We start from the raw sequence: 27,577 nt of genomic DNA, 5'->3' as shown, positions 1-27,577 counted from the left end.
GCTTGTGGAGACAATGCCAGCTCAAAATAATGAGATTTGAAAGCAAATGCTTGAAGAGGAGTCAATTATGACACTGAAAATGGACTGGATGACGTATGGGGAAAATATGTACAATGCAGATAGAAAGAGAAGAATAATGAAGAGAAGAAAATAAAAATTTAATGTCATTTCTGATTCTTTGCATTACATATTAGGAGAACGCTGAAAAAGACCAGTTTGATGCATATTATACCAGGCGCTGGATGAAACAATTAGCGCAAGATAAGACAAAAAATCACAAGTTACTTTGATGTCTAAGAATTATGCAGCCAGGGAAGAATACTTACTTCCCAAGCAGACCTATTGTGAAGCCACAGAGGACTAAATAAGTTCCAAATGCCATAAAGGGAATATATAAGTCTGGAGCATTTATATCATAGATAGGTGGCTTGTGTGTGAGACCGCCTGGAATCTGCTCAGCTATCCTTGTCCAATGACCCTAAAAAAACACAGTGAAAACATACAAAAAAAAAATAAACTTATGTATGATTACAAACATTCTCAAGCAAAATGAAAATACTACCACTATGGGGAGATGAATTTTCAGTGGAGTCAGATACTTTGTGACTTACCCTGTGAAAAAAGGGAAACAGGATTACTTTCAGCTTGTTCTTCACATATCGGTTGTGCAACTCATACAATGCTTTGCACATTTTCTGTGCCACTTCCAAAAATTCTTTCCCCATATGCACCTAATCCATCTCGAATAAATCCTGAAGCAGCCCCATAAAATGCATTATTGAATGGATTTGGTGTTGTGTTCGATGGGTGTCTCTGCATGCCAGGCTGTCCTCCGAGGTCTTCATACATGACTTTGGGTACGTGTAACAATCAACCAGGTAGAATAAAGTTAAAAAAACCACGTTACAACCCATAGTTGAAAACTGTCCTCAAATAGAGATGAGATAGCCAGAACTCCACTTCTATGGAGAAAATACAGAGTAGAATTGGATCTGACTCCTTTTGATAACTGCCTAGCTGGAAAATATTCCATGGTTTACTTTATTGGTAAATTTTAGTTTATAATTGTTAAAATGAGGAAACATGTATGCATACATGTAGAGGCTAAGAGGAAGTTATGCACATTACATCAAATGCATTATTGAATGGATTTGGTGTTGTGTTCGATGGTGGTCTCTGCATGCCAGGCTGTCCTCCGCGGTCTTCATACATGACTTTGGGTACCTGTAACAATCAACCAGGTAGAATAAAGTTAAAAAAACCATGTTACAACCCATAGTTGAAAATTGTCCTCAAATAGAGATGAGATAGCCAGAACTCCACTTCTATGGAGAAAATACAGAGCAGAATTGGATCTGACTCCTTTTGATAACTGGCTAGCTGGAAAATATTCCATGGTTTACTTTATTGGTAAATTTCAGTTTATAAATGTTAAAATGAGGAAACATGTATGCATACATGTAGAGGCTAAGAGGAAGTTATGCACATTACATAATGTACTCTTTCTTCTCCTTGTGAGGGATTTTTGTCGCGTCTGTTTATTGTTTTTTATTAGTAGTGATAAAAATTGTCATTGCCCATTGCTAAATCATAGAACAGTCTTCTGCTCTTTCTTCTCTCTGTTGTTCCATTGTTCCAATGATGTGCATTTTTTTTTATCATTATAAGGAATTTATATCTTACTATTTCGCTTCATGTATATCTTATATCTCACCTACTCTTTCTTATCATTGTAAGGAAGTTATTTCTTACCATAATTTATACCAATCTCTTGTTTCGCTTCTTGTATCATATTTTGTTATAATTGATTCTTATTAGGAGAGGCACAAGTCATGATAGGGAGGAAGCTATGCACATGTAATTTGCCAAGGGACTTTCTGGTGCTTAAAAATTGAATTGCCACATATCTCCGCTGGTCTGTCATGAGCATATTAGCTGTTAACTTGTTAATGTTTAGTTTCATGGCACTTTTAATGAGAATTATTGAGTAGACAATTTTGCATCAAGTACTCTTCTCTTCTTTCAAGAAACAAATATGTAGCTTCACCCAACCAGCTTTATACATACATGCACACACAGCTAGAACAGGTATAATGATGATGGTTCCCTAGCTAGGATCAACTCCACTGCATTACTGGCATGTACATAATTAACGTTTAACTCATCATTGCTACCGAATTATACCTAAATTTATTGCTAGGTCAACTGATCCCATGCAAATGCCAATATTATCCCTTGTTGGGTAAGACATGTGCAACACCATTGGCGTATCACTGCTACCTATGGAGTTCATGATTGCGTTCAAAATAGGTATATGATGCCAGCCTCCCTAAAGTGAATATGGTAAAGTGTCAACATACAGAGTTTACCTCTGAAATTTGGAAGGCAGGGACTGTAACACCTGCTGTGTCAGCCCTATTGTTAAGCACTCACCCCTAAATTCCTCTGTGGTGAACACGTCTCCCACATGAACATCTGCTGGTTTCCAAGGAGAACACAGTCCGTAGTAGGGGCAAGTTCTCATGATCTATCTATTTATTGGGCTGAGGCTCCTCCCTATTTCTCTTCAACATATGTCATTCTACTCTGAATTCTGCATGTGTGGTGCGTAAGAAACTGACATACTAACAATACCAATAGACAAAACATGGTGTGAGCACACATTTTTAGAGCAAATTTTGATTGTGCACACCTAAGGATAGGTAGGAGGTGAGGTCATTCAAAGCCCTTCCTTTCAGGTCATGAAATTACATGGGTTAGTAAGGCTAAAATTATATTGAAACTGCCCACATTCTTTCACCTTTCACATCATACTCCATTTCCCTCTTTTTAACTTTGTACAAAAAGAAAATGGGAATTGAATTACTCTTCTTTTCCAGATCGCTGCATTTAGGTGGGTTGGTCAGGCTGCAAATAAATAGAAACTGCCCATGATAGTCCGCAATCGGGCCACTGTTATGTGACTGATGGAATCTGATTGTTGTTATGGTCTGGCCGCTGTTTTCAGGGTCATGTTTCTGACAAGAGGGAGGAGACAGATAGCTCTTATTACAAACATGAGCTTGGCCCCAGATAGTTCTTCTATATGCCTGGACTGAAGGAATGTGTGAACTTTCACATTCAATAGCTATACATGGTGTTTGAATAGCGTGTTCACTATATGCAATGCCTGCTATTCAACATCCCTAAAATGTGCAGAAATGCACAAGCACAGTGAGTACACCCGAATATAGCATATTAAAGAAAAAAAAATTGTGCATTGTTCACAGGATACTTATTATTACAAAGCCATATGGAGTCCAGTCAGCCTTTTAGAAGGGTCTGCAAAGGGTAAATTAAGTGAGTGAAATACATGGCAAATGCCTCGATTGAACCACATCTCTTAATGTGTAGGATCAGTATTAGGATTGGCTGAGAAATGTTCCTATTTCATTGATGTTTTGCCGGTACTGTAAGACTATAAGCATTTTTGAGCCGCTTGAGGTGCTTCTAAATTCCAACAATATGTAGCTTGTCCCTGAATCAAATAACAAGCATTTTGTTAACGTGGATTACCTTGGGTGGTTAATATGAGAGGTTATTCTCCTCCCCGTGTAGGTTGTGCCCTTATTATTGTTTCACCATCAACAGTTAGCCTTCTTAGATTAGATTCCGCATTCATGTCACATCTTCTTTGACTAGAATTCTGTATTGTGGTGAAATTGATGAATTGCAGGTACTCCTATCACGGGAAAAAGAAACCTCTTGTTCTATTATGGAGACAACCTTGACACTGAATTCCATTCCTCTATTGCTGAATGGTTGCACCGAGATTCAACCACTACTTCAGATAATCGATGTAGGTTTCGTTACCTCATTGAAAACAACATCCTCGCACTTCCACATTACTCTATCTGATGGAACACATCAACATAAGACTTTGCTACCATCCGCATATGGCCCACAAGTTGTCTCTGGAGACATCCAAATTGGCTCGATAATTCTGCTCAAAAAAGCAGCTTGCACAGTGCTGCAAAACTCCTCGTAAGGCCCACCATTTGAAATCACCCTCTTTTACTTTTTCCCGCCTAGCCGTTTTTTGCATCAAAAGAAGGAAAATGGAATCTTTATTAATTCATTTCTTACTTGTTTACATAAGGTCCATCCGAGTCGTTGAGCTTGAAGTTGTGCAGCGCTCAGCAGCGTTGATGAAGGACACATCGACGCTGCAACATGCACAGGCGGGTTCAGCCGAATTTAGCTCTTCGTCAGCTGAAGATACCTTGCCCTCTGTAGTTACTCCACCAACTACGGCAACAACTCCAAAAATTTCATTCACAGCACTCAACCCATACCGAAAATATTGGTCTATCCAAGGTAGAGCATCTGCAAAGACATCATTGAAGGCATACAACAATGTGCGAGGCTCAGGAAAAGTTTTCGGATTTGACCTTATCAACCATGATAAGGAAGAGATCCACCTTTCTGCATTTGCTGAACTGGCCGAATCTCTTTACAATCTAATTCAGGTTGGGCAACTATACATTGTATCAAATGGCACAGTAAGAGAAGCAAATCCAAACTACAACCACCTCAAGAACAAATGGGAGATTTACTTGTCTGCTGCTTCCACTATCAATCCATGTCCTACAGATGATCCAACGTTTCCCTACCAGAGCTTTCACTTCAAGAATATTGCTGAAGTAAAAAGTGCAACTCCAAATACAAATGTGGATGTCATTGGTGTTGTTACCTCCACGTCACCTACATCAACAATTCGACGAAAAGATGGAAGTGAAACATTAAGGAAAACACTCATACTAAAGGACAAGTCGGGTTTTAGCATTGATGTAACATTATGGGGAGACCACTGTGACTATATAGGACAGCATCTTTCTGAATTCTACTCTTTCGACAACCCACCAATTCTTGCAATCAAAGGAGGCCGCGTGTCTGAATTTAATGGCACCACAATAGGGACGATACCAACGAGCACTCTCACAATAAATCCACAGGTTGAAGAAACTCAGCAATTACATGCATGGTTCCGTGAAACCGGCTATAACTCTTCTTCTCCATCTTTGAGTAGAAACTATGGTGTTGCTTCGAGACGTGCCCTGCCACGAAAGACGCTTCTTGAAATTGTTGGCATGCAACCCTCTGATAAAGCAATCTGGGTTTCAGTTCGAGCAACAATTACTGCTCTTCATATGGATGACTTCTACTTTCTAGCATGTCCACTAGATTTCAATGGAAAACAATGCATGAAGAAGGTTGTGGAGCATTCTAACAATCTTTGGCATTGTTCAAAATGTAACGGTGACTTCCTAGAATGTGACTATCGTTACAAACTTAAAATTGAGCTACATGACCACACCGGGAATCTACAAAACGTCACAGTTTTCAATGATGCAGGGAACGAGCTCATGGGCATCACGGCAAAAGACCTGTTCCTACTTTCTATCGAACCAACTGATCTACAGGAAATTTGTGGCCGGATTTCAGGGCACTGCTTCCAGCTAACACTTTCCATTAAAACAGATTACTTCAACGGTGTTCAACGCTTGCAACCAATACTGGTCAATTCAGAAGAAATCCAATATGCCTCTGCATGCAGGGAAGCACTCACCGACATTCAAGCACTATCCGCTTCAAAACGAACTATTGTTCGCCGCCTTTGAACTTCTTCTTAGGGCTTCATATACCACGCCTGCTTGTACATAAACAAACATTTCCACACAACTAACTGTCTCATCTTTGTAAATTACACACCCATGTTATTATCATGAAACCTATAGTTCTCAGTGCAAATACTCTCTTCCAGTCATTCCAACATATGTATGTTTGCCATTTACATTTTACATAATATAAATATCAACATTTGTAAAGAGTCACTACATATGTTTCTCGTTCATTGTCTACATGCTATACATTGATCCCTTACTTGCTAAGCTATGCATTTTATCGCTCAAACATGTCAAACAAAAAAAATTTGAAGAAGAAGGGAACGAAATATTTTTAGTCTTGTTTCTCTCCTCTCAATGATAGATGTTGAAATAACATATGATTTCATAGCATTCCTAATTGCATGTTTTCCCTTCTACCTAATCTACCTACCTTCACCGATGTTGAACTACAAAAAAAATTAAATCTATGTTCAAAATATAATGTTTTAATTTCACAATGGATGTGCACCCAATAAAATGAGATACCAAACATGCACTACTTGTTTATGAAAACTAACAACTATTACTTGTACTTGTTTAGATATGCCACCAAACAATCAAATTGCGGCCAAAAACAAGCGGCGGCGTATTCTTTATGCACAACAGAAGGATCAAATAAATGCACGACGTCGACTACTTTATGAACACCACAAAAACCCTACTGCTTCCTCTACATCCCTTCCCACCTCAAATGCCCTCCCACCTATACAAACCAACCCACCACACGTTCATCATATCCAATATAACCCTCCTCTTAACGAAGAACACCGTCGCTTTCGAGAAAGGATTGATGGACTTTCTACCTTGCATTTTTGCACAACATGCAAGGAAGCATACCCAGGAATGAAAAAAAAGCTCTTCCACGGTAGACTCTCTTGTTCTCGTTGTGCATCATCTAAATCTACCAATCGTTTTTCTGAACTAAACAACATGGACCTTGGAGAACAACCCTGTGTCCTTCACCAATTAACACAAGTTGAAGAAATGCTCATCGCACGTGTCAACCCCATTCTACAAGTCACTCATTCCCGTGGTGGTCAATATAAATATAGTGGCCATACAATTAGCTTCCCTCAAGATATCACCAGTATTGCCAAATACTTACCTCGGCTGCTCTCTGACTTAGACATCCTCATTGTGAAAAGGCAAAATCCATCTGAAAAGGCCTACGAATTCTACGTTTGCAAATCACGTGTCCTTGCAGCTCTTGAATACAAAATAAAATATGACCCTTACTACCGTGATGTTCAATTGAATTCATCTGCAATTTCTACGCTGCCAGATCTCCCTACAGACATTTCTTCTCTTCTCCACAGTGTAACCACCTCCTCTTTTGAACCCCATCAAACCACTACTGGTTCCACTTATAATCCTGATGTCATGCTACCTCCATTAGAAATCCAACCCTCTTCTTTCGTTCCAGTCCTCCCAAATTCATGTACTGAACGTGACCACATTTGTAACTATTTGCACTCGACCCATTCAAGTTCAACAAGCTCTATCGATTGGCCTCCAATATCTCCAACTGCTATAAATGAATACAACACCATCGGCCTCCTTGCCATGGAATTCCCCACACTCTTCCCTACAGGCATCGCAATGATCATGCAACCAAGACTTACAAAAGTTGAAATGCATGAATATGCTTTGCACTTGTTGCACTACCATGATAACCGCTTTGGCCAACACCCAAGATTTCGCTACTATCTTTATAACATTCTAATGCGCCATCGTAGCCAAGCAACAGCCAGTGTTTTTGTGAAGAAGTACATTGAGAACAACTTGCCAACAACGGTATCAGACATACGCCAGTGTCTTCATGATTCTCCGGATTCAAGATTTCCAGAGAAAATAATGAGGTTTGGGTCAGCACTACGAGGAACACGGTCTTTCTAGAACAAACGCCAATCTGAGCTGACTGACATGATCACGCAAATAGGAAGCCCAACATTCTTCTTCACTCTCAGTGCAGCTGGTACTAAATGGCATGACTTGCACACAATCATGCCCACCAGTGTTCCTTCCAATTCAGTCAGCCCCTTCCAATGGAAAATCCAAAACATAATTAAAAACCCACATCTAACAGCCCAATATATGCATTGTAGATTTACAATTTTCCTTGAAGAAATCCTTCAAAAAGGCCTCCATGCAACCGACAACTGGTGCAGGTATTATTTAATATACATATCCCTCTACATTAATTTGATACATTGCATATACATGTATTAACTAAATGTACCCTTCATGTTATATTCAGATATGAATGGCAACACAGAGGATCCGCACACATTCATGGCTTCCTCTAGCTACAAAATGCACCAGACATGGACACACTTGATTGGGACAATGCATTAGAAGTTGCTAATGCACAGAAATATTTCGACCACTACGTAACTGCTTGGAATCCACGTCAGGCAGAACACCGAACTATTCTGCTTCACCAGTCAACAATTCATAACCCGTGTCTCCTTGACACAGCAGCAATATTCGCGTCCAATCAATTTGAAGACTACACAGAGCTTGTCAACTGCGTTCAACGTCATACAAAGTGTCATGAATCTTCTTGTCTTCGTAAGAAAGACAATGTGCTTAGCTGCCGATATGGAGTACCGTGGGAATTGAAGTCCACTTCTTCACTTTTCATTGATGATAAGGGTCATAAAACCTATGTCCCTGTTCGCAATGATGAAAGATTGAATATTCGCAACGCCGATCTACTCTCTATTTGGAGAGCAAATGTTGATTGCCAACCAGTCCTTTCTCGCCATGCTGTATTGAAATATATTTCAAAGTATGCAACAAAAGCGGAGACAAGATCTGAGAGCTACCATCAAATGCTATCGCGACTATCACAAAGTGCCCTTCCAGAAGCACCTACTAGTGGTGTCATCCGAAAACTCCTTACAGAAACCATTGCAGATAGAGACATTGGTGCACAAGAGATATGCCATATGTTACAAAAGCTACCTCTCTCTCTTTGCAGCCGTACATTCCGTTCTTTGAATGTCAACAGGGTTGTTTTCAAACGTGTTTCGCAAGATACTGAAAATCCTGGTTCGACACCAAACTTTATCGTTGCATATATGAACAAGCCTGCCTCACTAGAACCACTGCCCCTCCTTGAAGCTGCTCGCTCGTGGTCATATTCTGCCCAGCGGAGAAGAAACCACTGGAAACACATATTCCCCCCAATGATTGTACATGTCTTGCCCCATTACAATGTCATTCCTTCCTCTACTAATCCTTCTTATGCCACCTTCTGTTGGAGTGAATTACTCTTGTATTTCCCCTTCCAAACACTCCCTGATGATATCGGTTCAACTGATGCAGAAATTATTGCACACTGGGAACAAAAAAAAGGTGCATATACACCATGGCATGTCCATCGCGAACCAGAAAACCCACAAAGCCCACCTACTGAAGATCAACCTACCCCACACACCCCCCCTGATTCCATGCAGATGAATGAATGGCAAATCCTCTCTCAACTACACCCAGGTTACAATATTGCAATTGATGACCTCGACATGATTGGCTACCACGACTTTGATGTCAACCACAATTGGTCACAAAATACTGTCCCTCCCCCCTTGCAAGAAACTGCTATCAATTTCATTGAATTCAACCGCTCACCCATTCAAAACCAACATCATTCATTTTCCAACCTTCCCCATGATCATACATTATCCCCTAGCCAAAGCATAGCTTTCACCGCTATTTTTACACACTTCAAAACCCCTTCACCAAAATCCCCACGGAAGATCATCGTACAAGGAACAGCTGGCACAGGAAAATCCCATTTGATTAAATGCCTGCACCAAGCATTTGCGGAAAACTCGCCAGCCAACAAAAACCCTTTATTGTTACTTGCACCAACCGGCGTTGCAGCTTTCAACATAAATGCCCTCACAATTCACTCTGCCCTTCATATCCCTATCCATACAATGCATCCTCTCGAAGGCCAGTCGCTCCTACACCTACAAGAGTAACTCCGTCATGTAGAATACATCCTCATTGACGAAATGAGCTTCATCGGTCCAAAAATGCTTTCTCGCATTGACGATCGTCTAAGAGAGGCATTCCCTCTTCATCGGAATACACCATTTGGTAATCGCTCAATTATCCTTATCGGAGATTTAGGCCAACTACCACCTGTAAAAGACATTCCTTTATATGCTGGTACATCGCCTGGAACTGCACTTTGGCGCAGCTTCGACATATTCATAACACTTTCAACCGTTTTCCGTCAACAAGGAGCTAGCTCGTCCCAGGTTGCTTTCCAGCAAATACTTGCAAATCTTAGGAATGGAATATCTACACTTGAAGATTGGCAACATCTAATGTCAAGAACAAGTTCATCTCTTACACATGAAGAGAAATGCACATTCGACGAGTCCATGCACCTATTCGCAACAAACAACGCAGTTGTCTTGCATAATAAAAAAATTCTCAAACAATTGAACATCCCAGTAGCACTTTGCTCTGCGGAACAACAAAGGCAGAAAACTCCTACTACAACAGAAGATGAGCACCTACCTGCAAAGGTGCTCTTATGCAGTGAACAAAAAGCTATGCTCACCAGCAACTTATGGGTACATGCAGGCCTTGTCAATGGCACGCTTGGGAAGGTCATCTCAATATTTTATTCAATTGACTCAAAACCCCCAGCATTACCATCCTTTGTGGTTGTTGACTTCCGACAATACAGAGGAACACCGTGGGACATTTCACACCCAACATATGTACCCATTCCTCCCATCACAAGGGGTGCATGCCGTCAGATACCACTTCAAATGGCATGGGCTTTAACGATACACAAGTCACAAGGAATGACATTAGACAAAGCAACAATGGACATCGGCACTAGAGAACGCCAAGGGCTAACATTCACTGCAATTTCAACGGTGCGGTCACTAGCAGACATACACATCAATCCAGCATTCCCATTCTCCCACATTGCAAAAATGCACAAGAATCCATATCTTAAGCGTAGACAGCAAGAGGAATCATTCGTTGCATCAAAATCTATCCAGGATAATCCACTTTAGCCAATCATACAACCTGTCTTCCAGAATTACCCACATGGTAAACACCACTCACTACATAACGAAGCTTCACATAGATTTCTTGCTTTTACATTTAATTTCATATGGTTTTATACTCATTTGGAATCGTTTAATTTATTTCGAATATTCAAACAAAATCGTCAAACATATTCATTGTCACTTACAGTGTTTCCTTTTTGGATGGCAACAGGTATGAATACATGCTACCTACGAAGGTTGTACGAGTGTTGCGAAGAAATTCAGCAACAAGAACTTACATTACAAGATACGCAGACAAGGATCCTGCCACAACAATCAATGCCACTTTACCGTTTGCACCCAGCCATTGAATTGTTAAAGAAAATAAGGAACATACTTAAGATAACAATTCACATCCATGAAAGGGATGCACACAGGCAGATGCGCCATCAATTGCAGGAACAGCTCGCACAATATGGCACCACAATAAACACTAATTGGTGTTGCTGATGCCATGGTCCATCATGCATATATGATTAGCGGCTCATTCTCAATTACATCTCTACATAATAGAATGCTTTCATTGTACATATGTTTAGAAGCCAACGAATACTTTCATTGTATATATGTTTAGTTATATCTGGCATGTTTAGTTATATCTTAATAGAACTGTTCTCTATTGTATGAACAAAAAGTATTCAATTACGTGGTCCACTGCTCTTTGTTTTGGGTTTTATGAATCAACCAACAACATTTTTTATAAAGAAAAAAGTTTCTCACTTTAGATAGGTCGATGTTTACAACAACCTATTGAAAAAGTAATAAGGGCATTTATCCAAATGCAGTAAGAATGAATGGAATATAAAATCATTCATTACAGCCACCATAATAAAGAAATAATCTAAACCTTGGTGTCCAAAATCACAATCCTAAAATAATCTGATAGCCAGCACAGCCATACTTCATAAGATAGTATGGCCAAGGTCTACTAAATTTAAGGCATCCACAACACGGTGCATTTCTGTTCTCTGAATGGTTAAGCAGGTAGTTGAGATGAGTTGTTTTCCAATTGAAATTAGTATACCCCACAACAGGGGTTCACGTACTTGATAGAACAGTTCTCTGTGGTATGAACAAAGAATAATCGAGTACATGGTCCACTGCTCTGTGTTTTTCGTTGGTTAAATGCTCTGTGTTTTGCAATAAGAGAGAGCAGGTTGGGCTCTAGAGCCCAAATGGCAAGATTCCTTCTACATTAAACAACAAAAAAATGTCAGCATTTTAGCCTTTCATCACATTCACATACTTCACTTTTATATCATTTGCATGTTCAGCTTTGGAAGATGCTCCAGACACTCACAATGGGTTGCACACTGCTATTAATCTGTATTCTATTACAAATGGGAGGCAGGAGGAATGTAACTGTGATGGCCTCTGTTGCTTTTCCTGGGATGAAAGAGCAGTATGAGACGCTGAGATTGAGCCCTGGGGCTTCTGAAAAAGATGTGAAGAGAGCGTACCGTCGCCTTGCGTTGCAGGTATGCAAGTGTCCATTTGAAGCTATGTATCTTACTTTCAAGATCAGATATTTTCAATAAATCTTCCATTTCTGAAGCAAATAGAAAAAGAGATACAGGTTTGAAATAGAAATTAAAAATGTCAGACTTCACACATTCTTGAGAATTTTTAAGAAAATTTGTCTGGCAATATCCCTGGTCATATATAATGTCAGAAAACATTAATATTGCACTCATATGTTGATATAATCTGGTTACAGTATCATCCGGATGTTTGCAAAGGAGATGTGCATGGGGTTCAATTTCACAAGATCAATCAGGCTTATGAGGTAAATTGCCTGCCAAAGAGTAATCTTTATCTATATGCATTTTCATTATGTAATATGGGACTCTTATGCAGGCCCACGGTTTTCTGATTGTTTTTACTTTTGTGATAATGAGCAGACGTTAATGTCCAGTTTAGCAAAGGCAAAGCAGCAAAGCTATTTTGCTCATTACTCTGTCGAGGGCATGATGGGAATCAATAACGATTATTGGGACGAGTGGGAAGAATGGATGGGATGGGAAGGAGCTAGAACCCTTGATTATTCCTCTCATATTAACATTTATGCCTGATGAAATTTTATCATAGACTGTGTAGGTGTCTATTGTCCGGCCTTGCAAAACAATTGTTTTATAAAGCCCATAAAGCTTCTTCATTCATCTCCTGGAAATACAATATGTTCTTCTAACTGTATAGTTGATTTTATTTGATTTGGTCATGGGTCTTGATTATTAGACTACCTGTACATATGTTCTGTTCATTTATACTCTCAACTACTTGTACATACCTGCGGGATATCTCTCTGGACCATGTGATTATTATGGGGATCTGCTCTTCATTAAAGAGCTCCTAACTATTCTTCCTGCAATTTGTAATGACATTCATTTAATGGAAACCATTATTTTGATTAAGAGATCTTTGATCATTGAGATGAAATGCTGTCGTTTCATTACATAATGCAAAATTTATACATATTTGATCCTTGAGACATAATGAAACCGTTTCATTCCATAATGAATTTTTCTATTGTATATCATCCTGAACAAGGCATTATTCTTGGCTGTAACTATAGGCAATCGCTGCCTGTATTTGCAGGATTCAAATGTTGTTAAGTTTTACCATTAATGTTAATTTTATATGTTTCATCTGGGACTGAGATATATTCAATCAATTAGTTTTGAGTATTTGCTTTCTAGATTGTTACCGTGACAAATCTAGGGTAATCCCTGACAAATTATGCTTGGGGCTATAATTGTGGAGCCATTGAGTGCAGAATTGATGCGTAGATCCTGTAGCAAGAGAGATCTGAACTGTGCTACACTGGAAAAGTTAATGAGGGCGATTGAAGTAGGCAAAGTGTCCAGGTTACAGATGTAGCGGCGAAGAGTGGCCAACAATGGGGTGGCACTAAAACTACTTATGTGATAGATACGGAAGAAGAAACTCATCACAATTTCGAAAGTATTCATATTTGCCATTTAAAATGTAAATTCTTCTGATTCCTTACTTATGGAAAAGGGTATAAACAGTTTTGGGGTAGCAAAGATTGCTCCAGAGAAAATTCCAAGAAACTGAAATCATTTTAATTGAATTTGAAATTGTAGAAACCTTGAACCCCTTTCTGGGTTTGAAATCAAAGTTGAAGATGATTGGTGTGAGTAGAAGGAAAACGAGTGTATGGGAGTATGGGAGTGTAGAAGGAAAAATATCTTGAGACACAGATTATGTGAGGAAGCAAAACACAAAGATGGTCTAAAACTATTGTTAGAATTGGATATCAAAGAAACCTGTTAACCTATTGCGAATGAGTGATGCATAAGCAGTGTTATGTGGCGGCAATTGGTGTGTGACCAATGTTTTGTGTGAACTGGCGATCATTGGGAGCTGTTATCTGGAGACACAGATTAGCGTATAACTGAAAATTTTGGTTGAGACTATTTCCATTTTTGGAAAGCCAAATTGTAAAATGCCCTTTAAAGGAAGAATGTGTAGGGATTGCAGAAATTTCCAGAATCAAATTCTTGATGTAAATTTTTTAAAATTCACCTTATATTAAAGGTTTCTAATTTTTTTGAGAGCGCTCTTTATTCTTTTTAAACCCCTTAAAGGTGGGGTCGGGATGTAAGATATATATTTTATTTGTAGAAATTCAGACAAGTAAATAGAACATTTAAAATATTTTCACTGTTTTGCCTCTTAAAATGCTTGAAAATGAAAGTTTGAATTGTATCTTGGACAGAGCATAGATTAATAAGTGCTAAAAGCTTGCTTTGAGGGCCAGAGAAATACATATTGTTTTGAATGGTGGGTTTGCCAAAATGGAATCTAAAACCACTATATTTGAGGACTTAAGTATGTAAAACAAAATGAGAGACAGAGTCTGAAAGGCCAAGCATGAAACATAAAACTAAGAATTTCAGGCATCTAATGAACGCAGATCAAACAACTCGACTCGAAATTTGTTACAGGTCATGTTTGATGATTGGCTATTCCAAGACATCAAAGCGAAATGTTGGCCTTCTTATGATGTTGACATCATCAAAGCCTTTGCTAAGTCACCTTCCTTTTACAATTTTCCAACCTTACTGTAACGAACTGTAGAAGAATATGGTACTGCATGGCAATCCAATCTGTATCAAAATTGACAATTTTTGCTGTCAACTGCCCCTCTTGCAGTGAGAAAATTTATTCTGACAACAAACAAGTACTTACATTTAAATTTAGCATACTTTTGCTCGATCCTGTGAATTCATTGCAGACTCTGGATCTCTCAAACATGTGGTTGCCTCCAACTTGATGAAGTGCTTAGATTTCCATCTCTTATGACTCGGGCCTTAATTGTAAGCCTCCTGTGAGTTGTATAGCCTGAAAATGTCCTAAGCACCTGTTCCTTTAGTTCAAAATCAGATGACATAGCAAGAAAAACAAACATTGCAACAGATATAAATAAAATTATACTAGCAATTGCATTCCTTATTTTAAGAAGATTTCCCAAAATACTTTGAAAAATACAATACATGAATTTAAAATCGGTTTCAAAATTTTAATAATGTTAATGTTTTAGTTCTACTGTCAACCAGTAATGTAAGTGATTTGTTTTAACATTTTCAAATCACAAATTTCTCCACTTTTCATTTACCATGTACAACGTTGTAATTTACTTTTTATTTAAAAAAAAACCATGTTGCCAATAATCTATTGAACCTATTGAGCTTTAAGTATGAACGCATTCTACACTTACTATATTAATATGAATGGTTTGGTTTTGGTTTTGTTCTTCTAATATCAAATGTACTGGTACAGGATGGTCAACGTGGTTATTGCCTTCTGTTAACACCCAGGTTGTTCCCTATGACTCCCAAGGGAATACGGCCGGGGTAACCACTAACCAATCTTTGGATCACAGTTCCTAGCCAAACTGTAATCAGAGAGGGCTCTCTCTTTATGATTTGTCTCTGTTTTGATAGTGTTTTAGGCTAGCTATTATGCTCAGGTTTTTGGTTTATGTTTTGGTTGAAGGACTTCTTTCAGTGCTTAAGATGTAGTGTTCAGACAGTAGTATATCATTGGGCAATGGAGTCTAGAGCTGTGGAATGTTTTGAAATGCTGGAGTGAGAATGTTCAGACTGCAGGGCCTATTGGGTATCTCAACAAACAAAATTTAAACTTAAGTGGTGATGTGTGGTCAGCCAACAGAAAGCAATTAAGAATTCTCCATTAAGCTGGTGATGTGAAAGTGAAACATGTTGCTCAGGAGCAAACTTGAATTCCTGAAACAAAGGTCACTGTGAAAGATATATTCTGAAAGCGCAGCAATTAAGAATTACACTTATCAAGATTATAGCTGAAGAAAACATTCATTAACAACATAGATTGAACTCAGGGTATTGCATGAATAAGTCCTGAAGGTTATTCTTTTTCTTTGTTTCTAAACACTTAGAAATTAGAAACATATATGGATTTTAACAGATTGAAACGCATAACAAAGAGAGTTACAAAAAAACTTATTGTATTGTGAGGTACACAGGAATCCTGCAGTTTTTCAACAGACACCAGAACGCATTCAACATTTCAGAACTCCGAGAAATTCCATCACTTTCTTTATTAAACTCTGAAAGGATTACAGCATAAGAACTTCTTCAAGAGAAATCAACAACAACCCCTGCAAGTTTGTGCGAGGGGAAAATATATACAATCGGTTGTACAAAATATCTGAGTGCTAATTTATCTCAGAAATGAATACGTTCACCAACTTTTCAAGATATTAGATAAGAAAGTTATTACATCATTGAATACAAAGTAAATGCATCTTTATGCTTGTCAGAAGATATTTTGGCCTTTGGAGGCTACTGAGTCGGTTGGAATGATCTGCTTTAAATGCTGGAAAATGCGCTGATGTGGCTGCTCCGCTGTAAATTTTCGGCCCTGTCACCTGTAGCTGTCCGTCTTGACTTGCTGGCCGGGACTTCTGCTGAGTTGGCTCAGCTTTTATCTTTAATGCATGCTGATTCTTTTAAACTATCCTGTGTATGACAATTTGCATTTTTCATGAACAAAATTTATTGAATGGCTTCCTGTTTATAAAATCATCTGTATTGCCTTAGTCCACCATTCTTGGGTAGGTAGTTGATGCCTGAGAATTGCATCCATAGTCTCCTTTGCCTCTGTATATTTATAAAAATTGGGAGGCACCTCAAACAGGTGTTTGATTTCATTCATTATAAAAAATAAACTTTCTACTCTATTGTAGAGAGTCTGTCCTGTGGCTGGCCCTGTTTCCTCTGAGGTGCTGGGCTTCTCATTGATCTGACTTGTGGCAAATGCATTAACCCTTTTGGCATACTGCTCATGAGTGAACAGTCTCCCTGCGTTGTTCAGTAAGCTAGGGAGCCCTCTGTTTTCTAATACCTGAAATTTCTCCAAAAACCTGTTTACCTCAGTCTGCATGTCCTGGGTTCTTCTCTCTAAGGTCTGCACCAAGTTTCTCAGTGTAAGAACCCTCTTGATTAACTGAATGTGCTCATTTCTGTTTGAAATTCCCATGGTAGCCAACTGAGTACTTGTTCTATTGTTAAGCACATTAATCATCCTGGTGGCAATTTCAGGCATATTGCTTAGAGCAGCTCTTGATCTCTGAATTTTAGTCTGTGCTTTTGGAATGAGCTCTAACTGCTCATGGATTGTTTCAATATACTGCCATTGGTCATTAATAGATTGGCCAACATTAGCCCACAGCACTATTTTAAGCTCAGCCACAACCTTATCTAATTTGAGCTCATTCTCCAGCTCTTTGATCCTGTCTTTGAGGGCTTTTATCTCCCTGCCCTTTTCTGCCACAGACTGCTTGGATTTGTCATATCTATCATTTACTTTGGCCAATTTCTCCCTGGTCTCATTCAGCTCTGTCATTTGAGCTTCCAGGGCCTGAATCTCATTTCTTAGCTTTTGCATGTCCAAGCTAGGGGCCTGCTCTGTTGTTGGTGGTGCTGAAGTAGATGGTGCTGCTTGTTCAGTCTGTTGAGGAGGAGGAATAGTAGTTGGAGGAGCTTCCTCAAGGTTAATGATTTGAGGAGGAGGCTGGGAGGTCCGACCTTCTTCTCTTTGCTTCAAAGCTGCCTGTAATGCTGCCTGTGCAGCCTCTGATTCTCCCAGCTTTTATTGTGTCTGGATAAGCTGCTTGTAGAGAGACACCAGCAAAGTCGTGGCATCTTGATCATGCCTTTGTTGAGCTACTTCATCTGTTTGAGGGTGAATTGTGGCTGGGAGTTTGATCTTTCTCCTTAAAGCTGCCATATCTGCATCCCTCAATTTTAATATTTCTTGTATGCCTTTGATATCTTTGGGATCATGTCCAATCTCAATAATTATATCTTCTAAGGACCTTATTCTGTTGTCCTTTGCTTGAGAGGATGCCCTTTCCAACTCAAGTTGGGCAGCTGTATTATTAAGGCTATTTTCTAGCCTGTAGTTATCTAATGTCTTGTCTGCCAAGGAAGCATAGACCATCTCACCTGTTTGTTTATGCAATTCAATTTTATCCATTGGGTGGATGTCCTTGGCCAGGACCTCAAGATTGGTTCTTAAGTAATCTGAAGGGGACTGTGGCTGCAATGTAGTTGGTATGAGGTGACTCATGATCATCTTGCCCTCCTGGACAGCATATGCAGACATTAGTCGATGTTGGTTGGTGGGAGCCATTTTCAACAAATGGTTATACAGCTGTATTTTTATGGGCTCATTCCTTTTCTTTATTTCGATGAACTGCTGTTTAATGCTCAGTTCACCCTCTCTCTACTGGCTAGAGGAGCTGACTTCTCCTCCCACTGTCCTCTCTTGTTCCTGTTGGAAGGAACTTGCAGATGCCTCCAAACTGGGCGGGCCCATACCCAAAGATTGCCCTATAGGCATCTCTTCCTCTGAAAGGGGGTTCATCCTGTGCCTCTTCTCACCATGACTTATTGATGTAGTCAAGGGAGTGTCTCTATCCCTTTTCCTGCTTACATCCTCCTTTTGTGGAGTTTGGAGGACTGAGGTTTCATTAACTGCTTCTTGCCTAGGAGGTACTACGTTTTGAGCCTGCTGCTCAGTGAGAATTGGGGCCTCAACTGCCCCTTCTTGATGTGTGGGCTGCTCTATGTCATGCTGCCCTACTCTTTGCTGTGATTCCTGTTGTTGCTGTTGCTCTTCCTGCTGTTGCACTTCTTCTTGCTATTCCATCTCTTTATCTGTTTGGTCTTCAATCATGGGAGGTGGTTGCTCTTGTTCCACCTGCTTTCCTTTGCCTTTGCTGCCTGTCTGTTGAGTGTCCATGGCAGCTTGCTGATGTGTTGTTGAAGAAGAGGCAGCTGCTCCAAGTTGCCTTTGATATGATAAGGAAACCTGTCCACAAGTTTCCAAGTCAGCCTCCTTTTGCATATTCCTAGCCTCTCTCTCTAGTATCTGCTCTCTAGAGATTGGCTCTTCTAGAGTGCCCTCTTTCCAGCTTAAAGAATTTGCATACTTTTCAATATGAGGCAGCCTAACATGTGAATAGTTACCCAATTTGTGTTTTATCCTCCTGAGGGAGATAAAATGATTACGGTCATAAGGTATCCATTTAAAACTGGTTTGCAATTTGAAACCCTCTAAGATCATATCTGCCTCCTTCCATCCCTCCTCTCTTTTGTTGTACAAAAAAGGGCCTAGCTGGCTCCTTACCTTCAGTTGTACCTTCTTGTTTTTGCTTTGGAAATGGAAGCAATCTGCACTTCCAAACTGCCTAAAGTATTCTAGGGCGAACAGTCTCATGGGGACATACCTTGGCAGCCTGTAAGGGTCCAATTCACAGCCATATACTCTGATTACTGTGTGGTGTTGGTAAAAATACCAATCACCAATGCTGTAGGATTTGGAGAGATGGAGAATTCTCTGCATGTCATCGGTTAACCTTGGAGGAGGGACACCATACAGCAATGTCATAGCTGGGTGAATGAACAGGTCTATAAATTCACAGTATGTGTATGGTGATTGAGAAACATCATGGAAAACTGAAGTCCAAAACACCACTGACCTTGGATTTCCCTGGGCATTAAGTTTCTTGAGGGGAATGGAGAAACTGTCTGGCTGATAAAACAAGAACAGGTGGTAGATGTATGAGGTGTATCTGAACACCCTTTCCCTTGGTAGATTCATTAGCTGTTCATGGATCTTTTCTGCAATATAGGTGGCATAGTCATAGTGTACAGCTGGAGGCTTTCCAGGAGAAAACATGGACAGCATTGCCATTATAGTGCCATCAACATCCTCAATTCCCTTGTATCCCAGGACATAGCTGATCAAATCCACTAGCATTCTGCCCAGGTCATTCAGGTAGTGATATCCAATAGGGGGAGTCCTTATAGTTTCAGAGCTTGGCTGTACAAATAACTGGTTAATTTTGGTAATCTGGGCACTTGACAGATTACTCCCCTTCTTTATTAAATCCAACATGGAAAGAGGGGTTAATGGCCTTGCAGTATGGAAATGCAGCATCTCATTTATGGTTTCTGGGGTGATGAAGAACAAAACTGAGCCTGTAGGACTGAGAACAGCTCTCTGGCAAGGATCATAGCATTCCTGGCACTTGTGGATCAAGTCTGGGAGGGCATTGACTTGAGGGAGGTTGTAAATGGGCAAATTTGAGTCCCAAATCCCTAAAATATCAGCTCCACCAAGGTGTTGGGCTTTCAATTCATTTAGCATGTGAATATTGAACTTGGAACCCAATGGAAACCAATCTAACATCTGATAATCTACATCTCCCAGGGCTTTCCATGTTATCTCCCTTTGAGGGGCATTCAGAGGCTGGATATTCAGGGCTATTGGTGTCTCCATAGCTACTAAGGCTTCTGATTTGTATGTAAACTGGTTCTGAATGATCAGAGCAACCCGGAGGAGTTTCTTTACAATGGAAGTGTGAATTTCAAGGAATAGAGGGCAGATGAACAACTGCAGCAATTGAAATATTGCTTTGAAGTGTAAATAAGACCAATGTCTGGTATCAATCTGTCTCTTTTAGCAGGTATGTACAGTTTGAGTGACTGGTTCGCGATTGCGCGAACAGAGTACAGTTTCTTATGAAAATGTGGGCAAACAAGGCTCAGCTGGTGCTTTTCGACCTCACAGTTGCGAATGGGGGCTAGACACAGGAATTTTACCGGCAATTTATAAGTTTCGGTGTCTTTTAAGCTTTTTAGAGGGAATTCACAGACAAATTAGGCATATGAAGGATTTACAAGGGTAAATACCTGGTAAACAGCAAGCAACGGTCACGAATCTATGTAGAAATGGCGCGCTGGAGGTCTCCGAATCGATTTCAGCAAGGTGGTGCAAGTTTGGACGTGAAAAAACCATGCAGAGAAAGCAACAGCGAATAGGCAAAAGTATGAAAAAACGCGAAAATTGGCCAAAATATAGATTTTTTGGCATATTGGCGCACTTTTTGGATGACGTCAGCATGACGTCATCAGGTGGGGTCAAGGTCGGATGACGTCAGCATGACGTCATCGGGTGATGTGGCGAGATATGATTGGTCCACGGGGATAGTGAGGTGGCGGACATATCAGCGCGGGGGCGGACGAAGGAGCTGATGCGGCGACGGGGTGGCAGTGACGTGGTGATGACGCGGTGATGACGCGGTGATGACGAGGGCATGGCAAAACTGGTGGTAAACGGAAAAAGCGGTAATGGTTTTCTCGGACCGCCTACCATACGGCGATGGTTTTGTCAGAGGGCAACCCGAGAAATTGTGAGGGCGACGCGTGGCAGAGGCCTGACGTCACCCTCTGACAGTTTCTCGGGTGCTAACTGTCGGACGTCGGGCCCAACCCGATATGTATAATGGCCGTCCGATCAAAAGCGCTCGATCGGACGGTTGACGGGTCAGTGAAGTGATCGGTCAATACGGAAGGGGGGCGGGATTAAAATAATACTTCTTTCGGGATTTGTGCTCGGCGGACACCTCTGGGATGCGGTGGTTTGTAATGTTTTTCAATGTATTTTGAAAATAAAATAATATGCGCCGATACTTTGGATAAGTGCAAAAAGTGGGTTTTTGGTGTGTTATTTGCAAATGAAGCGGGTCATAGGTAAAAAGGGTTTTTTCCAAGGTTTTCTTAGTAAATGAAGGTTTTAATGGGCCAAATGGATTCAGAAGATGGGAGGGGGTTTGGCTTAGGTTTATCAAAGTGACCAGATGTCATTTTGATCCCTGACAGAGAACATATGGCTATAATGCCAAGGGGAGGGATATTTATACAATGTTTGGGGTTTATACACCATGGTGTTATAATACTAGGGAAAGGGTAACATAGGGGAATTATATAATAGAGTTAGGGTTAATATGGATGAAAAAGGGTGGATGAAGGGAAATATCACTAAGTTTATTTGAAAATAACTTAGCTTAGGGAGTAGATCAAAATGAAAAGAGTTTTAGACAAGAAATGTGGCTTCTAATAGGACTAAGAACCACCATAAAACCATCAATTCTTCCATGAATCTCAACTGATGATGGGATGTTAGTAATGAATGGGAAGAGGGGAAGAAGGGAGGTTAGACATGCTTCTATGCTTTGCTGCCACCTGATGGAGAAGAACACCTTCTCAATTCATTGATTTTGCTTTATGAACAAGGCTAACACACATGCAATTTGTAAGAAATGACATTTCTGCAACCCCAACTCCCTACCCATCTACTTGCCTAGCATTTTTTGTTTTCTTCTTGGAGGGTGCACTTAGGCTTGCAGACCCTTATTTGCCTTTTCTTTTCTTTGGCTTTTTTCTTTTGTTTTTCTATCTACTTCTACCCTTATTTCTTCCAAGGTCCCAGATTAAGCAGTTGGGAGCCTTTCTTCTCTACCTAAACTACTTGTCTGCCAAGATTAAACAGTTTGGACAGACTTCTTTCTCTATTCTACAGCTGAAAATTTAAAACATGGCATGATCCAGATTAGGCTGTTGGATCATCCATCAAAATTGAGTCCACATCAAGCTATAAGCACAGATTGTATTCTCTTGGAAATATGTGATCTTTGCATCATCAAAGCAGAGCATATTTGGACATTTCCTTGCCAATTATGAAATATGAAACCTATTGGTATAGGTAGCTAACACCTTCATCACTACTTAACTTTATATATGCTTGACTATCTATAGAACTTTCTTCCTTTCACTAATCCTATCGGCCTCTCTTTGTACCTTTTGGGACAATTGCTAGTTATATAGGCTTTTGGTTATCCAAACTTTTGATAAGATTATCTTGGAGAAATCTTGGACATTATTGTAATGCGCCTTGGCTTCTCCACTGCACAGAGTTAGTTCATCTCTTTGGAGGAGCGGGTAGATGTGGCTGTGACGCTTCACTGTTGGGGATAGTAGGTTTACATGGATGTATTGTATGATTGGGACTTACACTTCTTTATATAATAAGAGCCAGCACATTTTCATGCATATGTTGTTATTGTAGTTGAACTGCTCCGGTTGTTTAGCAATATATGTTGTTTAACTTACGTAATTGTGTATGAAATGCTTCATATGCAATTATATGAATCATGTTGCAGATGTGTTGTTGGTTTAACCATCACTTTGGATTGTCAATTGATCTACTTTCCAGCTTGTGATGCATATTTGCTCGTCTGTTCCCTTCTTCGCTGAGTACTACTACAGGTTGCTAAGGAGCACACTCATCTCACCCCCATGTGTTACAACCTCTCATTCACCTTCCTTGACTCACTGCAGCGGTCACACCCTTGCTACTGACAGAGTTATATTACTTGCCTCTGTGGAACATCATGGTCAAGGCATTACCTTACGACCCACTGCTAAGACTCCTACACCAAACGATCTGAGGTCTAATTGGGACTTCTTACAGGGGAGATCCCCTTGACATGTTGGCAGGTCCAGCACCGTCAACATTTCTGGCGCTAGAAGGAGGGCAAGATTACAAGTTGTGTCCTCTCATCCAGTTTTGAACCTCTGCATACCTTTCATGGATTCTTGCACTCTTCTTCCCCCATGATGTTTTTTGAATCATGAATATGTCTCCATCACGAGGGATTTTTTCGATCTCTTGTCCACTTTCACATATGATGGTGAAGGCAAAGTGGCCTGGCCTGAGTACTTACATGGCTTTCTTTCCATGCTTCATGAGGAAGATGGGTGTTCTAATGAACAGGCCAGCTTGCTACTTGCACACACACTTCGTGAATCTCCACGTAGATGGCTGCTCAGCCTACTGGCTAACAGCATGCACTCACTTGAGCACTTATGTGATCTTATTGAAGACACTTTCTATCATTTTGATCCAGACCATCTTGACCAAAAACTATTACAAAAACAGAAGGCTCCACATGAATCAGTTATTGATTTTTGGTAGCGCTTTCGTGACTTGCAGTTTCAAGCTCCAAGGAGCCAGATGAAATTTGCTTATCTTTAGGACCAATTCAAGTATTTCCTTAAGAAATATGCTCGTCCCAAGAAGAAGCTTGAGATCAAGCCTCGCTCAACATTATTCATTGATGGAGTTGTGCAATCTCATGTGGATGCGGTCACTATCTCGACTAATTGTCCACCTTCCTCTCATTCAACAGCTCCACCACTGCCAAGTGATGTTGAAGATCATGCTCACACACATGTTCATCTTTCACATTCTCCCAACATCACTTCACTCAATTTTTGCACAGATTTGGTTATGAGTCCTTTGAGTTCTCATATGCATTATGTTCTACGACCTCCATCTTTGCACTCGAGTGTTCCTCCAGATGATGATGTATTGTGTTCATCCATTCCAGACTCTTCACTTGTTGTGAACGAGGAACAATCCATTGACAGAGTTGGTGTTATACAGCCAACATGCACTATCATTCATGAAGAGTATGAGTGGGAGCTTGAGCATCAACACTCGGTGAAGGATGACTCCCTTCCATCCGAGCCCCCTCCATTCTTTCCTAACTTCTTTGATGAACCTACCATCCATGATTTTTCATGTGTGTCTTCATCCACGGATGCACCCATTGTAGATCACTCACAAGACTCATCAGATGTTGACCCATCATTCAACAATGGAGAGGATAATTTATTCATTGAAAACCCACTTGATCTTTCATCTGCCTTTTTGGGAAACATAGAGGATGATTTTATTCGCTTTTCATCTACCCCTTTGTTTGATTCATCTGATTCAAGATGCCGATGAATTCATTGATTTTTCTGATCATGGCGATCGTGATCCATTTCTTTCTGTATTTGATCATGATCATGACTCTATCGCAGTTGATATTTCGAAGCCATCGTTTATGATGATCTACCTAATTATGAAGTTGAAACACCCAAGACTATCGATACACTTCATCCCAAATTGATGGTTATGTTAGGTCCTCGCTCTCTTGGGGTAGTCTCACTACCGATCAGGAAACTGTTCAATCACCCAAGGCTCCTCATCACTCATATGTATGCATTGAAGATCCATCTCACACGCAGATCACACTTACTCTGCTCAAATTGTATGATCCCATTACTCATTCATTGGAGGAATCTTACATTGCAAGCACTCATGTACGACACAAGTTATCTTTGTTTCTTTTGTTTGCTTGCATGTCTCAGTCAAGAGTGTGCTTGTGCTTCAAAGTTGCACACAGTGTCACACAGCACCATGATAAGTCCATGGACTGCTCGTCATGCACTTGCACTCACTTATGTCTTATGGTCACTATGAAGTGTGGTTTTCTTCATTGTTATATCTCTCTTGCTTGTTGGTTCGCACAACTGGGTTGCTCGCGGACCAAGTCTTCACCAACATGGGTCTACCAATGTGTCGGTGGCTACATTGGAAATATCACTTCACGTGATCAAGCCCATGCACCATTAGTGTAGGAGTAGGAATAGTGTTTGCTTTCAGTCAATTTGCTGGCATACTTGTTTGCTTATATGCTTTGTTTGCTTGTTTGTCTACTTGCTTGTTTGCTTACTTGCTTTTCCTTCACTTTTGGTTTTATTTGATGTTTGTTAGTTCGTTTGTTTCATTCGCATGTTAGTTTTGCATGAAATCATGTATGACTCTTGAAACGAGCTGGGTGAAGTACAAGAGGGCTTGTGCAGCACTACTTGGTTATCTATCATCTTGCCTCTGTATGAAGAGCTTTTTACTTTTACCCCATGATACGTCGAAGGGAAATACGTGATGTTTGAAGTGAACCTTGGTTAAAAGACAACGCTTGCACGCTAACTAGTGTCACCTTCTCTAGTCAGTTGTTTTTGGGTTAACCCTTATCAGCTCAGTCAAGTAGAGTAAGGTAAGAGGGAAAACCTTAACAGGCACATTAGAGATACATAAACTATTTCTCTGCTGGGACAAACTCTTCTAATCTCAATAAGTCAGGATCCCTCTTCCACCTCTGAAATGAATAAGTGTTATGCATAGTTGAAAAAATGAAAAATGAAAAAATATTATAAAAAAGTCAAAAAAATTCAAAATGAAAAATGAATAAGGTGAAAGAATAGAAAGGCTTCCTGTGTAGGGAGGTGATGCAAGTAACTCCGCCAAGGTACTGACCAGGCTCGCTAGCAGCATAGCCATGCTTGTGTTCCTATGTGACTCTACGGCAATACTGTCCAAGCCTGCTGGCAGTGGAACAACAACAGAGATGAAACTAAGACTCTGACGACTATATTGCTTGTGCACCTAGATACACCTTAACCCCAATAGAAACAACTATGTTGCCTTGGCTTGGAATATGTGTCAATCAACCAAGTGTTTGGTTGATGCTACATCTTACAATCAAGCCAATGTGAAACCAAGATGAGTTGAGAACTTAACAATACTTCTGGAAGTGTTAGACGTGCTTTTCATGAACGAGGTCCATTAAGAGAGTTGTAGTTCTACCAATGTGTTGCCAAGTGTTGTAGCAGCTACAACCACCCTCCAAAATTTTTCCTTAGACTATTTTGGAGCCTCCCTACAAACCTTACACAACACTTTTTCTTGCTTCGTCAAGTACACAAGCTTCAGTGTTTTTCATGCACAAAGGCAGCCTGTCGAGCATAGCTTGATGCATTCCCCTCACAGGCTATTCACCCAGACTTGGTCTAGCTGCAAGCTGAGTAGCTTCCCCAAGAAAATTGCGCATTTATGGAGGGAAACCAACCTTCCCTCCGGAAATTGCGCAATTTTTCCAGCCAACACTCCCAACAGAAATTACACAAATTTCCCTAGCAGGGCTGCTCAGCCCAGAATTTGTGCAAATTTGGGCAACAGTCAGCTGCTCTGCCCAGAAATTACACAAAAATCCTGGGCAGTCAGCCCAACTTCCAACCAAAAATGTGCATTTTTCTCAAGTATTTGAGCAGCTGCATGCATGAGCATTCCGGTTGACCAGTTCCACCCGGGACCAAGGAAACTTGACTTGCATGCATGCATGACTTGTTCTTCCCAGAATAGAAAAATGAAACATGCAAAAGGCATCCCATGATTCAGGGAGCTATTTTTAGCAGACGGGGGTGGGGGGGGTGTTACATGCAATGTTTTTTTATAAGTTTCCCTCCAAGTGTCATTTTTTCCTAGATTTGTGGCATGCGCGTCATGAGCCCAAACTTATTTATTCAACACATCAGAGATCATTATTTCACATCGATCTTGGAGATCTAATATCTCATAGCACATCTAGGACTCTTTGACACATCTAACTCAGCTATTCACGGGTAAGTGGCCTCAACTTTTCTTTTTCAGCATTTCTGTACTTTTTGTGTATTCACTTGTATGAGTGATGTTTTCTTGATTTCT

The 27,577-nt window shown here is 40.2% G+C and overlaps 2 protein-coding genes across 2 annotated transcripts; one reads left to right on the top strand and one right to left on the bottom strand.

Moving 5' to 3' along the window:
* Positions 1-322: 322 nt before the first annotated feature.
* Positions 323-849, bottom strand: LOC149242787 (uncharacterized). Its single transcript, XM_089371012.1, has 2 exons — positions 679-849; positions 323-478 (listed from the first exon to the last, which is right to left on the bottom strand). Exons 1-2 carry the CDS (start codon positions 847-849, stop codon positions 323-325), a joined length of 327 nt encoding a protein of 108 aa, XP_089227138.1.
* Positions 850-8,029: 7,180 nt separating this feature from the next.
* On the top strand, positions 8,030-9,694 carry LOC149242786 (uncharacterized). The gene has a single exon (XM_089371011.1). The coding sequence runs from the start codon at positions 8,030-8,032 to the stop codon at positions 9,692-9,694; it is 1,665 nt and encodes a 554-aa protein (XP_089227137.1).
* Positions 9,695-27,577: the final 17,883 nt, after the last annotated feature.

The sequence above is a fragment of the Pinus tabuliformis genome, chromosome 8, assembly GCF_031772625.1.
Source record: "Pinus tabuliformis cultivar Carrire ecotype Pingquan chromosome 8, CPIR1, whole genome shotgun sequence".
Taxonomy (NCBI): Eukaryota; Viridiplantae; Streptophyta; class Pinopsida; order Pinales; family Pinaceae; genus Pinus; species Pinus tabuliformis.
The sequence above is the reverse complement of the archived record's forward strand: the minus strand, read 5'-3'. Positions and strand labels throughout refer to the sequence as shown.